The sequence below is a fragment of the Mixophyes fleayi genome, chromosome 9, assembly GCF_038048845.1.
Source record: "Mixophyes fleayi isolate aMixFle1 chromosome 9, aMixFle1.hap1, whole genome shotgun sequence".
NCBI lineage: Eukaryota > Metazoa > Chordata > Amphibia > Anura > Limnodynastidae > Mixophyes > Mixophyes fleayi.
Genome location: NC_134410.1, coordinates 124209029 through 124223808, shown reverse-complemented (window position 1 = coordinate 124223808; position 14780 = coordinate 124209029). Strand labels below are relative to the sequence as shown.

At 44.5% G+C, this 14780-nt stretch overlaps 1 protein-coding gene across 1 annotated transcript; it reads left to right on the top strand.

Annotated features, from left to right (window-relative positions):
• Positions 1-358: 358 nt before the first annotated feature.
• Positions 359-10518, top strand: LOC142101215 (properdin-like). Its single transcript, XM_075185516.1, has 9 exons — positions 359-589; positions 2080-2230; positions 3558-3712; positions 5136-5306; positions 5384-5581; positions 7473-7646; positions 9009-9203; positions 9629-9737; positions 10147-10518. Exons 1-9 carry the CDS (start codon positions 526-528, stop codon positions 10283-10285), a joined length of 1356 nt encoding a protein of 451 aa, XP_075041617.1. The 5' UTR covers positions 359-525; the 3' UTR covers positions 10286-10518.
• Positions 10519-14780: the final 4262 nt, after the last annotated feature.

The window sequence follows — 14780 nt, the reverse complement described above, 5'->3', positions numbered from 1 at the left end:
TAAATTTAAAATGTGATGGCAGATTTATATTTGGGGTAGGACATGTCCTACATCAACTGTAAATTTCAGTGTAAAAATAAAGCTATCAAGTATTTGTGCGCTACATGAAAAAACAGCCACTATTTTACTTATGTGCAAAATAATAAACTCATTTGCACCCCTTGTATTGTAACATGGTATTGCCCAGAAATCTTGAGTATGAAAATTCACTCAATTTTCTGCTTAACTTTTCTTAATGAATCAGGCCCCCTGTCTTTTTCTCTTGAAATATCATTTTTTCACAATACGTTTTACCCTCTCCAAGTTCTTATCTGTAACTTACACAACTAGCAGTGTAATGTTCACTTCTAGAGTAAACAAGTGCAGAGGGAGGTGGAGGGGTCTCTCACAAGGACAGGAATTCTGCCCAGAGGAAAGCAGCGTTTACACTATACAGATGTAATATTGGCAATTTTTTTTACCAAGAACTTAATAGAGTATAAATGAGGATCCGTGTACAGTAGCTCACAGATCTGCAAATCCAACATGGCTCCATTTCTCCTGCTCATAAAGATTGCTTTTGGGGCGCTCATTAGTCTTCAGGTTCCAGGTAAGTGATTTTTCCAGTCTTCTATTCATGTTTAAGCCATACTTGCCTGCTCTCCCAGAATGCCCCAGTTCTCATGGACTCCCGGAAGTGTACACCACCCTCCTGGACCCAGACCCATCTTTTTGCAAAATGGGCATGATGACGCATTTCGCTGTGAATCGCGTTACTAAGACACTGCAGTATCCCGTCCTCGCAATTATCTCCTGGAGGGGAGATAAAAGAAATAGTACTAGTTAATTATAAGTCAGTTATAAAATTAATGATAATGAATAAGTATTAGGACTAGGTGCTTACAAGAGAGTGTGTGATAAGCAAACTATTAAAAATAAAATAGGGGTTATATTTGCAACATAGACCCTTTCCCTTTAAGTAGGGTATAACTGTTAATGCTTTCCTATGGGAAAGAAAGTCTACGGGCCTGATTCATTCAAGTAAAATAAAATAAAAGTACATTTTCTCTTGGATAAACCATGTTACAATGCAAGGGGTGCAAATGAGTTTATTATTTGGCACATAAATTAAATCCTGGTTTTTTTTTCATGTATCACAAATAATACATAGCTGTATTTTGACACTTAAATTTAAAGTCGATCTAGGACATGCCCTACCCCAACTATAAACCCACCATCATGTTTTAAATCTACCTCCCCCTTCAATGCAAAATGGTTTTTCCAAGGTGCAAAGTTGCTCCATTTTTTTAGGTTTTCATTAATGAATCAGGTCCTTAATGTTTTGTTGTTCTGATGACAACCCCTTTACTACAGAACTGAAATGATATATATTAACTTCTGTCCATCGATCTCCTCATCTTGTCACTTTTCAATAAGCTGTCAATGTAGTATCACTAATTAGCTGACACTATTGTCTGCTGCAGATCCTTTGAGTCAATAAAGCGTCAAGTCACTAGATTTGGTGGCCCACATCTCCGAGGGTTTTTTTTTTGTTTAACAAATAATAGGAACATAACAGATGAAGAGAACAGATTTTGCAGTTACTATGAGCCACCACTAGGCGCCACTAGACACAATTATCAGCGCTGAGCATTACCAGATGTAACAGTGATACATAGTAGTATACAAGCTGTATAAAATTGACCAGCAGTACTACAGATGTAGTAATAATGCCCAACACAAGCATGGTGCCTTAATGGAGGACTGGGGGTATGCAAAAATATAGTTTCCCACCTTCCAGAGGTGACCCGCCATGGCGGGGTTCTCCAAAGTTGCCTTGACTGTGGGAATCAGCATAACTACCAAGATTGGGTCAACGTTGCCACCCCTTGTGGTCCCACTATAATGGACAAGGGGTCCCGCAGAGATCCGTCCATTCAGTGCACAAAGCAAATGGCTAGAAGCAGGCATTGTCACAGAAATATGGCAATGTCCAGTAAGAAACCTATAGATTTTCTGAGGAAGCCATTGTTCTGACATCCAAGAGCTGATGAGATAAACAAGACAAGTTTTAAACCAGAGTGCCTTTGCTCTTTGCAGGGTCAGACGGGGTCCGGTGTTTCAATCAGGTCAACAACGTGGACGGAAAGTGCGAGGGGTATCTTGGAGACAGAGTATCTGAAGACGATTGTTGCTTGAATATCAAATATGGTTTCCAGCAGGATGAGAACGCTGCCTGCCAAGCCTGCCGGTGAGAGAGGGGTATCCCAAACATATAGACTCACCATATGCATGTGTGACCCTGACAGCTGTATGATGTCTTACCATCTGGGGCTTTTGAACTCTGATTTCTCAAATAAAAAAATCACCTGTTACAATGTTCATACATACACAATATATAGCACAAGCATATACACACAAAGTTATCAGTAGCAAGATTACATTTTGTCCTTATAGAATTTAATTCACAACAAATGTCTACAGAGGAACAATACTGAAGCAGCTATGATGTTATTGGGGTGGGGGGTTCTCTCTAACACCCAGAATTCTGTCAGTCACTCTTTCCCTCAGTCTCTATTTCCCTCCTTCTGGGTCTTTTCACGTATCTCTCCCTGTGTTTAATGTTCTTTTGTTTGGTCTCTATCTCAATATATCCCAGGATCTCGCTGTCTCTCCTTATCTCTGCGTCTCCCTGGGTTTAAGACTTCTTCTCCTTGAGTCTCTCTATCACTCCCTCTCCCTGGGTGTCTCTATCACTCCCTCTCCCCGGGTCTCTCTATCACTCCCTCTCCCTAGGTCTCTCAATCACTCCCTCTCCCCAGGTCTCTCTATCACTTTTTCTCTCCTGGTCTCTCTATCACTCCTTCTCCCCGGGTCGCTCTATCACTCCCTCTCCCCGGGTCTCTCTATCACTTCTTCTCCCTGAGTCTCCCTATCACTCCCTCTCCCCTGGTCTCTCTATCACTCCATCTCTCTCTCCCCAGGTCTCTCTATCACTCCCTCTCCCTGGGTCTCTCTATCACTCCCTCTCCCTCTCCCCAGGTCTCTCTATCACTCCTTCTCCCCGAGTCTCTCTAGCACTGCCTCTCTCCGGGTCTCTCTATCAATCCCTCTCCCTGGGTCTCTCTATCACTCCCTCTCCCCAGGTATCTCTATCACTCTCTCTCCCCGAGTTTCTCTATCACTCCCTCTCCCCAGGTCTCTCTATCACTCCTTCTCTCCGGGTCTCTCTATCAGTCCTTCTCCCCAGGTCTCTCTATAACTCCCTCTCCCTGGGTCTCTCTAGCACTCCCTCTCCCTGGGTTTATTGTCCTCCTTGGGTCTCTCTATCACTCCTTCTCTCCGGGTCTCTCTATCACTCCTTCTCCCCAGGTCTCTCTATCACTCCTTCTCCCCGAGTCTCTCTATCACTCCCTCTCCCCACGTTTATTCTCCTCCTTGGGTCTCTCTATCACTCTCTCTTTATTTCCCTTTCTAACAATTTTGTCCATCACTTATTTGCCATAACAATTTATTTCTTTGTACCATTTTCTGTGGTAAGTTAGAAGTCCTAGATACCTGTCCCTTTTCTTCCACAGTCCAGCAGAATGGTCTGTGTGGAGTGACTGGAGCATGTGTACAGTCCCATGTCTGGAGGGAGTTCAGAGCAGACATCGGCTGTGTATCGGGAAGGGCAATTGTTCAGGAGATGAAGTGGAAACCCGAATCTGCTCCCTACAAGAATGCTGCCCTGGTGAGTACCGGACAGACATGGAAGACTGGCTTTTGATTGGGGCTTTACAGCTGTGCAAAAGGCTGAGATTTGTAGTTCCACAACAGCAGGCGAGTCACTGGTTGCCTACAGCCAGATGTCTATATATATATATATATATATATATATATAAATTTCCACAAAATATAGTTATTAGGATGATCTTAATGTCTACAGAACATAAAGTACATTTTTACAGTTGCTCCTGATTACAAACACATGTTATAGCATGCAATCAGACTGTCATCACTACTGATCAGGACTTAGACTAGCCCTGTGGCTGGAGTAAGAGATACGGCAGTAAAGTAACTTTGAGATTCCGCGAGCTGGATTCGGGCGTGGCTGCGTGTGCTCCAGTTTGGCACGCCCTTGCTGTACATACGACAACCTCCTCGCCCCGCTCCCTCCAGAACTTGTAGGCTGTAGCAAGTGCTCTTAGAGACGGCAGTGGTGGGACGGGATCCCAAAGTCTGTAATCAGGAGCCCAACAATTGCCAGACATGCAACAAATATGGGAACTGTCTGTTTGGGGAAGGGGGGCCCAGAAAAATGACATCCAGACACTGAGGGTCCCAGAATATTAGAGCACTGGTTTAGGAAATGCTGCAGGAATTCATCTTTCAGTTATCTACCGAAACTGGGATCATAGTCGTAGCACTGGCTTTCCAATACTCTTCTCCCTACTGAGTGATCCGGAAATGGCCGTGTTAACAGCTGAACTGATTAGAAAATATCGATTGTATGTTTTGTATATTGTTCTGACTACCAAATTCTTCCCATTGGGTTAAGCTTTTAACAATTTAATTTCCAGATAGCGCAGCTTAGAAGGAACATTTATCCAACCCAGCAAGGAAGGTAATGAGTGCATCAAAGATTACAGCCAAAATAATAGGGTTGTATTATCCAATATGGTTAACTTCAACATAGAAGCTACATACCGCCAGACTGACTCCCATTCCACTTAGTTTTGTAATACCCTGGGCAGGATAGGATTGTCGTTGTTGAAGATGAGCTGACAATCCAGCCAATGAGACGTCTGCAGCGATCCGAGGAGGTCGTCCTCGCTCACTTGGATGGAGAGCAGCCTCCCCTGACCACAGCAGAAACACCAGATCCAATGCCTTTGTGTGCAACATATGGGACTCTATCCAAAAATATGTTTGGGGCGGAGTTACCCTTTAACCCCAGTTAAATAAATCAGTCAATTATTAGTGTCGAAGGAACATAAGTGAAAGAGAATAATCACACTGGAAAAAAGGAGTAAATTGGACATCACGATATATGTCCATTATGCAAGTTCAGTTATTTTGGCAAATGCGGGGAGGGAGAGCAAGTAATGAAAATAAAACACTAGTTATATAATCTCAGCTCTGTGCCCTTTGCTCTTTTCCATCTCCTCTATCAGTGATGGGTGGCTGGTCGACGTGGTCTGCATGGTCCCAATGTTCCGTCACATGTCACGTGGGTCAAACGCAGAGGACGAGAGAATGCAACAACCCATCCCCAGTCTGTGGTGGGACGTGTATTGGAGATAGCAAGGAGATTACCCAGTGCGATACCCAACAAGTGTGTCCCAGTAAGTGACGCAATATAATAGAGTGAACATAGTGCCTACGTTATATTGTGTTTCTAACCCTACTGTTGCTCTCTCAGCTCATGGTGCGTGGGGAAACTGGGGCGCTTGGAACGATTGCTCATTCAGTTGCATCAAAGAAGGGTCCACGACTTTCCCGGTTCAGGTCCGGCGTCGAGTGTGCAACAACCCAAGTCCTTCGGAGAGCCCCCCGGGCAGGGCCTGTGAGGGGAATGAGCAAGAAGCCAGAGATTGCACCAGCGCTCCCATTTGCCCAGGTGAGGCCCAGTCCCTCCAATTTACATAGCTGACCACGCTCCCTTTTGGAAATCTGAGGAAAAATAGGGTATACCCCCAATCCTTAAAGCCACGCCCGTTTTGGCGTGGTTTTGAAAGCCCTGCCCCTTTCGGGTGCCGCAACCCACAACTGTCAGTGTGAAAATTAGGATATGGAATAATTCTAACCATATGAATTCTTAGTCATAAGAAAAAATTCCTGATTAGGGTAGCACCAAATTTTGGTGAACTACCAAATCCTTTTACAAAATATTCACAGACAGGCAATGTAGCAAAAATGTTAAATCTTACGTGTACTTTCAGTTCCTAGAAGTGATAACGATGCCTTGTATACTAAACATTTTAATCGATCCTAAATATTTGTTCAAATCCAAATGTTAAAATCCAATTGGATTCAACCATATATTGAACCTTGGTTTTATTTGGAGTGGTGGTTGTAGGGGGTTTAGATATGTCTCAGGGAGGGTTCTAAGGTTTTGCTGCCCGGGATACAATACGATTGTATCCAATGCAGAGAACAGCAGAGTGTTCTAAAAGAAGAGACTCTGCCTGATTATATAAGAAAATGGCTGTGAGGCACAGCAGTAAAAGTTGCACCTGAATGTGGGAAAAGCCTTTTAAACTAATATCTTTCATAATAAGGTCAGAAGATTGAATTGATACAAAATCTCCCCCCCCCCCACAATCACAGTAAATGTGCCCCTCTCCCCCCACCTATCACAATTAATGTGCCCCTCTCCCCCCAACAATCACAGTAAATGTGCCCCTCTCCCCCCACCAATCACAGTTAATGTACCCCTCCCCCCCAATCACAGTTAATGTGCCCCTCTCCCCCCACCAATCACAGTTAACCTGCCCCTCTCCCCCCCCCAATCACAGTTAATGTGCCCCTCTCCCCCCACCAATCACAGTTAACCTGCCCCTCTCCCCCCACCAATCACAGTAAATGTGCCTCTCTCCCCCCACCAATCACAGTTAATGTGCCCCTCTCCCCCCCAATGACAGTTAATGTGCCCCTCTCTCCCCCCAATCACAGTTTATGTACCCCTCCCCCCCAATCACAGTTAATGTGCCCCTCTCCCCCAATCACAGTTAATGTTCCCCTCTACCCCACCAATCACAGTTAATGTTCCCCTCCCCCCCCACCAATCACAGTTAATGTGCCCCTCTCCCCCCCAATGACAGTTAATGTGCCTCTCTCTCACCCCAATCACAGTTAATGTTCCCCTCCCCCAATCACAGTTTATGTACCCCTCCCCCCAATCAGTTTATGTGCCCCTCCCCCCCAATCACAGTTTATGTGCCCCTCTCCCCCAATCACAGTTAATGTTCCCCTCCCCCCCACCAATCACAGTTTATGTACCCCTCCCCCCCAATCAAAGTTAATGTGCCTCTCTCCCCCCAATCACAGTTAATGCGCTCCTCTCCCCCCAATCACAGTTAATGTGCCCCTCTCCCCTCCCTGCAATCACAATAAATGTCCCCCCTTCTATCTGCCCCCCCCTATCAAATTAATACCCAATTAACTTACCTTCTCCTCCGCGGTGCTGCAGCTCCCGGTCACTGACAGACTGGGAGAGCAGCGCACGGTGATGACGTCACCACACAGCGCTCCCAGCCTATCAGAGCCTGGGAGCTGGAGCACCGCGGAGAAGAAGGGCAGCACGGTCGGTCAGACTGAGGGGCCCGGACAGTCCAGGGGGCCCGGACCGATGGAGAGGTCTGTCCAGGCCCCCTAGTCCGGGCCCCTCACAGCTGTACTGGCCGTACCCCCCTGATGGCGGCCCTGCTCGTCAGCCACGGACTGGTAGGGCACGCTGTGACTTGTAGTTCCACAACAGATTCTTAACCCTTTGGTTGATATTTCCACAGTGGACGGAGGATGGGGAGCGTGGCAGCATGAGTCGGAGTGTTCGGTCACCTGCGGCGTTGGACAAGTGAGAGAAAAGAGGTTCTGCAATAACCCAGCTCCCCGTCATGGAGGAAGAAATTGTGCCGGTCCTCTCACCCAACATATCATCTGTAATACAAAGTTGCCTTGTCCCAGTAAGTGTCCGTCTGACCGCACAGAATCACGTGAACATGGCCTACAGAACTCGGCCTACGCTTGCCCTCTTCGCCAGTCTCCGTTCCTCCTCTCAGAGACCCAAAAGATCACTACGGACTAATCTATATATAGAAATTGGGATGCTCAAGCGTGGTATAGAAATGCATACGTTACGCAAAAACACCAGTGAATATACTCATTTACATACATGTACATGCACCAAAACGTGGCTGCATGTAGATTTGTACATAACATAGATTTGCAGCCCCTACTGCCCGGAGAAGTGGGCAAGCATTTAGTCGAGTACAATAAGGACTTAATTCATTAAAGCATGCAAAACTAAAATAAATTGCGGGGTTTTTCTTTTAATGCACGTAAACCTGACGTCCGTATTCAACTACAGGCAGATCTGATGATACGTCTCTTGTTGAACATAGGTCTAGGTACGATTTGCTCTGACCGACAACGCACAACAGGATACGGCCAATACATATGTAGAATATAAAGTCACAAAAGGGCGCACAGAAATAAAGAAAAAATTCAATGAATGTCGGTTAATAATATAGGACCTGATTCATTAAGGATCTTAATTTAAGAAACTTCTTATTTCAGTCTCTTGGACAAAACCATGTTACAATGCAAGGGGTGCAAATTAGTATTCTGTTTTGCACATAAGTTAAATACTGACTGTTTTATCATGTAGCGCACAAATACTTGATAGCTTATTTGTACACTGAAATTTAAAGTTGATATTTGTGTGCTACATGAAAAAACAGTCAGTATTTAACTTATGTGCAAAACAGAATACTAATTTGCACCCCTTGCATTGTAACATGGTTTTGTCCAAGAGACTGAAATAAGAAGTTTCTCAAGTTAAGAGCCTTAATGAATCAGGCCCATAGTCTTTACAGCGCTGCGGAATCAGTGGCGCTATATAAATAAATGGTGATGATGATGATGATAGTTATTATATATACATATAGTTGGACCACGCATGATCAAAAAATGCCTTTACTGGGAAGGCCAGAACGTCACCTCTTGTCCCCTACTTAAAATTTGCGTTGATGCTCTGTTCCACCCCTGGGTAGAGACAAATGGACCAGATAAGCCTAGCAGACAATGGGGACAAACGAGAACGTTAATATTCTGTACAAGTTCCGAATAGTTCTGAATATAAACAACTAATAATAGTCCAATTCTAAGACATGACCAGAATTATTGTCTGACGGGTCCATCAGACAAATGGTGACTTTTTACAAGGCTAATTTCTGTTGAATTGCTCAATGTGCTCTCCCTTTATATATGACGTCTCTCTCATCGTTGATTGTCTTATTTGCATAACTCAAGCTTTCATCTTGCAGTTGACGGACGCTGGTCATCGTGGGAGGAGTGGAAGCCGTGTGCTCGAGCCGATCCCAAAGAAATTATCAAATGTACAAACAGAGTGGGATTCCAGAGTAGACGCCGCAGTTGTCTGGGGCAGCAGTTTGATGGAATCCATTGCGGAGATGACTACAAGGAACTACGCCCTTGCTATAACCTACACAATTGTATTAGTGAGTGTTGTTTAATGTGTAAACAGCCACAAAATCACATTGCAGTTAATGGTCAGCTGAAAACAAGAGAACATCCACATCAATTTGAAAAAAGAACACAGTTTAAGGGTTCTCCACTGTCAGACTATGCAGTCTTTTGCCTACCAAGGTTAATTGGTGATGGCCAACTTATTAACTGGCTTAAAAAATGGACTGTACGATAACACTCCCAAATTGCTCAGTCATGTACTCCCATACTTATCTCTTGGATCTCCCCTCGGGATAAATGGTAATTATTACAATGCATTGTTGGGGTGTTTGATCCAGGGAATCAATGAAATTATTAGGTTAGGAAGAATTTGTGTTCCCCTCATTGGTGATAAATTGGTGTATAAGCGTGAGTTGCATTTGCGTCAACATCTGTCTGCTTTCATTCTCTGTTGCAGTTAAAGGTAACTGGTCAGAATGGACTGAGTGGGGGCTCTGTTCCTCTCCGTGTGGACAATCTGAGACAAAAAGATACAGGGAGTGTTTGCCGAATTATCCCAATTATCCGTGAGTCACTGAACAGGAACTTGTTACTTTGTGGACCTTCAAAAAGCAGGAGGTTATTGGGCTTGATCCCTGCCTTGCTGGCAGAGGAGCAAACAGTGTGGCTTGGTGGTCGGGAAAGCTCTCCAGAGGATCGGTGAATATAACCTCTTTAGGGTAGGGTAGTCTAGTATGCTATATATACTAACCATGCCTCTTTGACATCAATCTTATCCACATAGATGTTGTAGTTACTGCTCAGTTTGTGTCGCGCGACTGTGCCCGACCATAAGATTTATAGTGATTGGGGAATGGTCAAATGATTCCAGACTTACTAGCTAAACATCATGGGACTGAATCCTGCCCCATGTCTGATATCCAGTGTGGGTTTACTTGTATTCACTGAATTTGGTTTAATATTTTCTCCTTTCAGGATGAAGTCTGTACTACAGACTAAAGAAAAGGACGTTGTTTTCTTCGGAACTCCCAAAGTGATATGTAGCAAATTAAACGGGCAGTTTCTAAAGGTGGAGGAGAAGAGGGAATGTAACAATGTTCCAGCGTGTACGTAAGGTTCGAAACTAATAATGGGACATCGTGATCGCGGAGGAGAATAGGATGTCGTGGGAATGAGCCACTTAAAACGTTTAGAACGTTAATGATCGAATGTTCCGTTATTTAAAATCCAAGTAAAATCGTCAGAGAGCAATACATTTACAGGAGAATTTTGACACACGCAATGCAAAATTAAGCTTTAGCTTCCACTTGTATGGTGACGAATAAAGATTTGCTTACATTTAATGTCTTAAGCGCCTCCACCCAAATCTGTCTCCATATTCTCTCTATTCAAGGACCGGCCATGGGATATCTCACCAGGGTTGACCAGGAGCACCCCTGTCTCCCCTAAGATGTACATAGAAGGACTCAGGTGGTATAAGGGAGAAACCAAAACCATGGATACGGGTAAAATGTAATTAAGGACCTGTGAGTCATTAATTACTAAATGGCATCGCTTAGCTTTAAATTCACAAGAGTACAGCTCACAATATACAGTATCTGAGGCTCACGAACATTCAGCCACAAACTTAATACCAATATATGTATATACAGGTAATTATTCCCACACTCATACACTCCCATGGGCACCGTAATCTGCCTAATAAAGCACAACAATCACCTTACTTAAGGTAACGCGGCAGCCATGAAGCGATGGTGGACATTACGTGGATGGTAATCGAGTTATCGGTGCTGTAAACACAGACACTGTTTACACCTACATAATTATTCCAATAGTGAACAGAGCGACATCGGAAAAACACAGTGGCACAGAGGAAAGGACATCGCGACACTTCCAAATGACGTCAGTTGCGTGCGTGACTTGGAAATTTTGACTTTTAAAGCGGCAACGCAAGGACCCAGATAAGTATTACCTTTGGGTTATGGGTTTGGGTTAGGATTAGGGTTAGGAATAAAATGAATATTACCATAGTCCGCACGTTTCCGCTTTAAAAAACAAAACAAAAAACAAAGTCGCGCACGCAACTGACGTCATTTGGAAGTGTCGCAATGTCCTCTCATCGGATTTCCTCTGTGTCTCTTTACTGGTAAGTAGTTATTTTTGCTATGTCGCTCTGTTCATTGTCGGAATAATTATGTAGGAGTAAACAGTGTTGGTGTTTGCAGCACCGATAACTCGTACTACACCCCATTATGTTTTGTGGTAATAGGCCTCCTCTCCTTCAGTCTGCTAGGCCAAGAGGGGCCGATTGTCGGCCAGTGTTCGGCCTATAGTGAACGGTATTACAGATAGTGGTAGGTGTAACGCAAAGCACACTCTACACTGCTCTCAACTCGATCACAGAGCGAGAGTCACACTGTATTATAGTGTTAGATTATACAATACTTGCCTACTTTCAGTATTCGACGTCCGGGAGAGGGGCGTGACTAGAGGGTGGGAGGGGACGGGGCACCTTGAATCGCGATTCTCTGTGAATGGCGTAATTTTAGCAAGGGAATTGCGGGATGCGGGAGAAATGCCAGCTCTCCCGGGAGTCCGGGACACCGACCCGAATTTCGGGAGTCTCCCAGACTTTCCAGGAGAGTCGGCATGTATGGATTATAATGTATATTTCATATTGAAGCCTAAGGTGCAGGACTCGAGCACAGTGCAGTGACTTTGCTGGGAGTTTGGGACTTTAGACCCTTCCTTAAAGGTTCCTCCCCGTCCCCCAGGAGCCAAAAGCAAAAGCTAGGGAAGGCCCCTTGACACCCCTGACCTCTGGAGCGAATAGGTCCCTAAGGAGGCAAAGGTCTCCTCTAAGTAGCCGAAGATTTCCTCAAGGAAACTGACTCTTCAGCTCTCTCCATTAGGAGGGAGCCTCAAAAAACTTGGGGAGGGAGTTGCCCATAGTGGTCTATACCCAACATGACACACACACACATAAAAACCATGGGAAAAAGTGAATAGTGCAAAATAAGCCAATAATTAAAGAAATAGAAAATAAAAAGTACCATATGGAACGAGCCATAAGGCCAGGGCGAAGAAATGAGGGTGTCGCCAGAAAAAAGGTGCTTTGCAAAGTGCCTTATTAGTGCAAAGGTTTCCCCATCTACCACCACGTTTGGACCCATCTACTCAGGCTTCACCGGGGCACAATATACTCCGGCCTAATGACAGAGGACCAGGGGATGGCCCATCACCTACAAGAGGCTCCTATAAGCCCCAATGTGTCTGCCTGAGGTTCCCAGGATATAGGCAGGGCTGCCAAGAGGAATTCAGGGCCCCGGTACAACAAATTTGTGGGGCCCCCCCTTATAGTTGAGCATGCAAAAAAATTTTTTTTCAAAGTTGTAGTTAGGCATTTGGGGGCGTGTCTAACATCAAAATCACTAGGCACTCAATTCGCCGGAGCGTCACATATGTCCAAGCACTCCTGACTTTCAGGACATCTACCACCACAGTGTAGTATACAAAGAATGCAGTGTGTACACAAACAGTTCAGTCTTGGCCTGCACCTAACATTGGGCACAACACTCACCAAAAATTGGTATTGTCCCTACTAGAATCACAACATTTCACACACTGTGCTGCTCTCTCCTACCTGTTCTTCTCACTTTCTCCACCTGTGGCTGCTGGTTTCTTTAGTTGTGGCTTGTCTGGATCCTGGAATGTTGAAGGACCTATTTGGAAAAAAAAATGGCTACACTTAGAAAATTACAGCCAGCCCCGGCGTTAAATCAATAGCACCCACAATTAATAATTAGGCATTCCTCCAGCCCCAACATTAAAATAATAGTATTCACATTTAATAAATAAACCTATATCCCTTCCTGCAAACAGCAATACCTATTTCCCGCAACCATCACTGCCATTAAATAACTCATAGTCACATTTAATAAATAGACCTCATTCTCCCCAAACTCATCCCCACATTCAATAGCCCCCAAACCACCCCATCTTAAATTAAGTCCCCACTATTAAATTGCCTCCCCATCACCCTACAAACAAAATAGCACCCATTAATTTGCCACCACCTACCTCACACTCACTACATTGCAACAAGCCCCCTGTGCACATTACTGTGCCCCTTCATCACTACACTGTGCCCCCTTATGTTCACACTGCGCCCTCCATGCTGCTTCCCCTCCTTTTTATTCACTCTGTACATTTCTCCCACTTTTTTTTCATTCTGTACATCTCTCCCCACTTTTTTTTCATTCTGTACATCTCTCCCTGCTTTTTTTTCATTCTGTACATCTCTCCCCACTTTTTTTTTCATTCTGTACATCTCTCCCCACTTTTTTTTCATTCTGTACATCTTTCCCCACTTTTTTTTTCATTCTGTACATCTTTCCCCACTTTTTTTTTCATTCTGTACATCTTTCCCCACTTTTTTTTTCATTCTGTACATCTTTCCCCACTTTTTTTTTCATTCTGTACATCTCTCCCCCTTCTTTGTCACACTCTCCCTTTCTACTTTCCTTCCCTTGACTCTCTGTTCTTTACTTACTTGTTAGTTTCTTTCTTTTCTTCTGTGTTCTCTTCTTTCTTCTTGCTTGGTCCCCTCTGCGACGTTCCTCACTGACTGTCGGGCGTGACTTGATGACGTCACGCCCGACAGTCAGTGTGAAACGAGCAGAGAGGAGGGAGGGCGGCGCGATCAGGTGAATATGTAAATTTTTTTTTTTTTTAACTATCTAGCTCCCCCCACCAACGGACGGGTCGGACACCCCAAGCCCCCCCCCCCCCCCCCCCTCCCCGGGAAAAAAAAAAAAAAAAAAGAAGACAAAAATAAAAAAAAATTGCAATAAAGAAAAGTGTAAAAAATAAAATAAAATTCAGCGGTGGGGGCCCGGTCCGGGCCCCCTGGCATGGCCGGGCCCGGGTAAATAGTACCCGCTCCCCCCCCCTCTCGGCGGCCCTGGATATAGGGACCCTCTGAACGGAGATTGTTGCTCCCCCTGTTCCAATATGGCCATGTGGCTTGGGCTTGTCCTCTTCCTGCCGGAGCTTGTTCCCTGGTTCCCCTTATGCTGTAGCAGTTTTGGCCCTAAAGACAAAGACGCCCGCTCTGCATAGCTTCTTTATTTTCTCCCATCAGCCTTTGCAGCCCAGGGCCAATGGGAGATGTCATTTTTATCCTCAGCAGCCAATCACAGAAATGTCTGTCAGGTCCCAAGAGGCTGCCCCAGCATCTGCCTGTGTAATAACTTCCAGTATGATAGGGATACACAGGGAGCAACTCAGGGCTTACACGAAAGAACCAGGAGAAGAAGAAACAGACATAACATTGTGAAAGAGTCATTTTTAAACGAGCATCAATAAAACAAACCAATTGGTTACATGCATTCGCTGCTATTAAAATGATTGACTGTTTAAAAGCAGATACAGTGATTTCTACCATTATATGAACAGAGAACAAAATAAGCAATTATTTAATATCATTTATGAAGCACAGAAAATACTGTAATGATTCACATTAGTCCCTTTGGAGCTTACAATCTAAATTCCCTATCACGCTAGAGGTCATTTTTGCCAACAGCCATTCATCCTATCCTGTTAGTTTT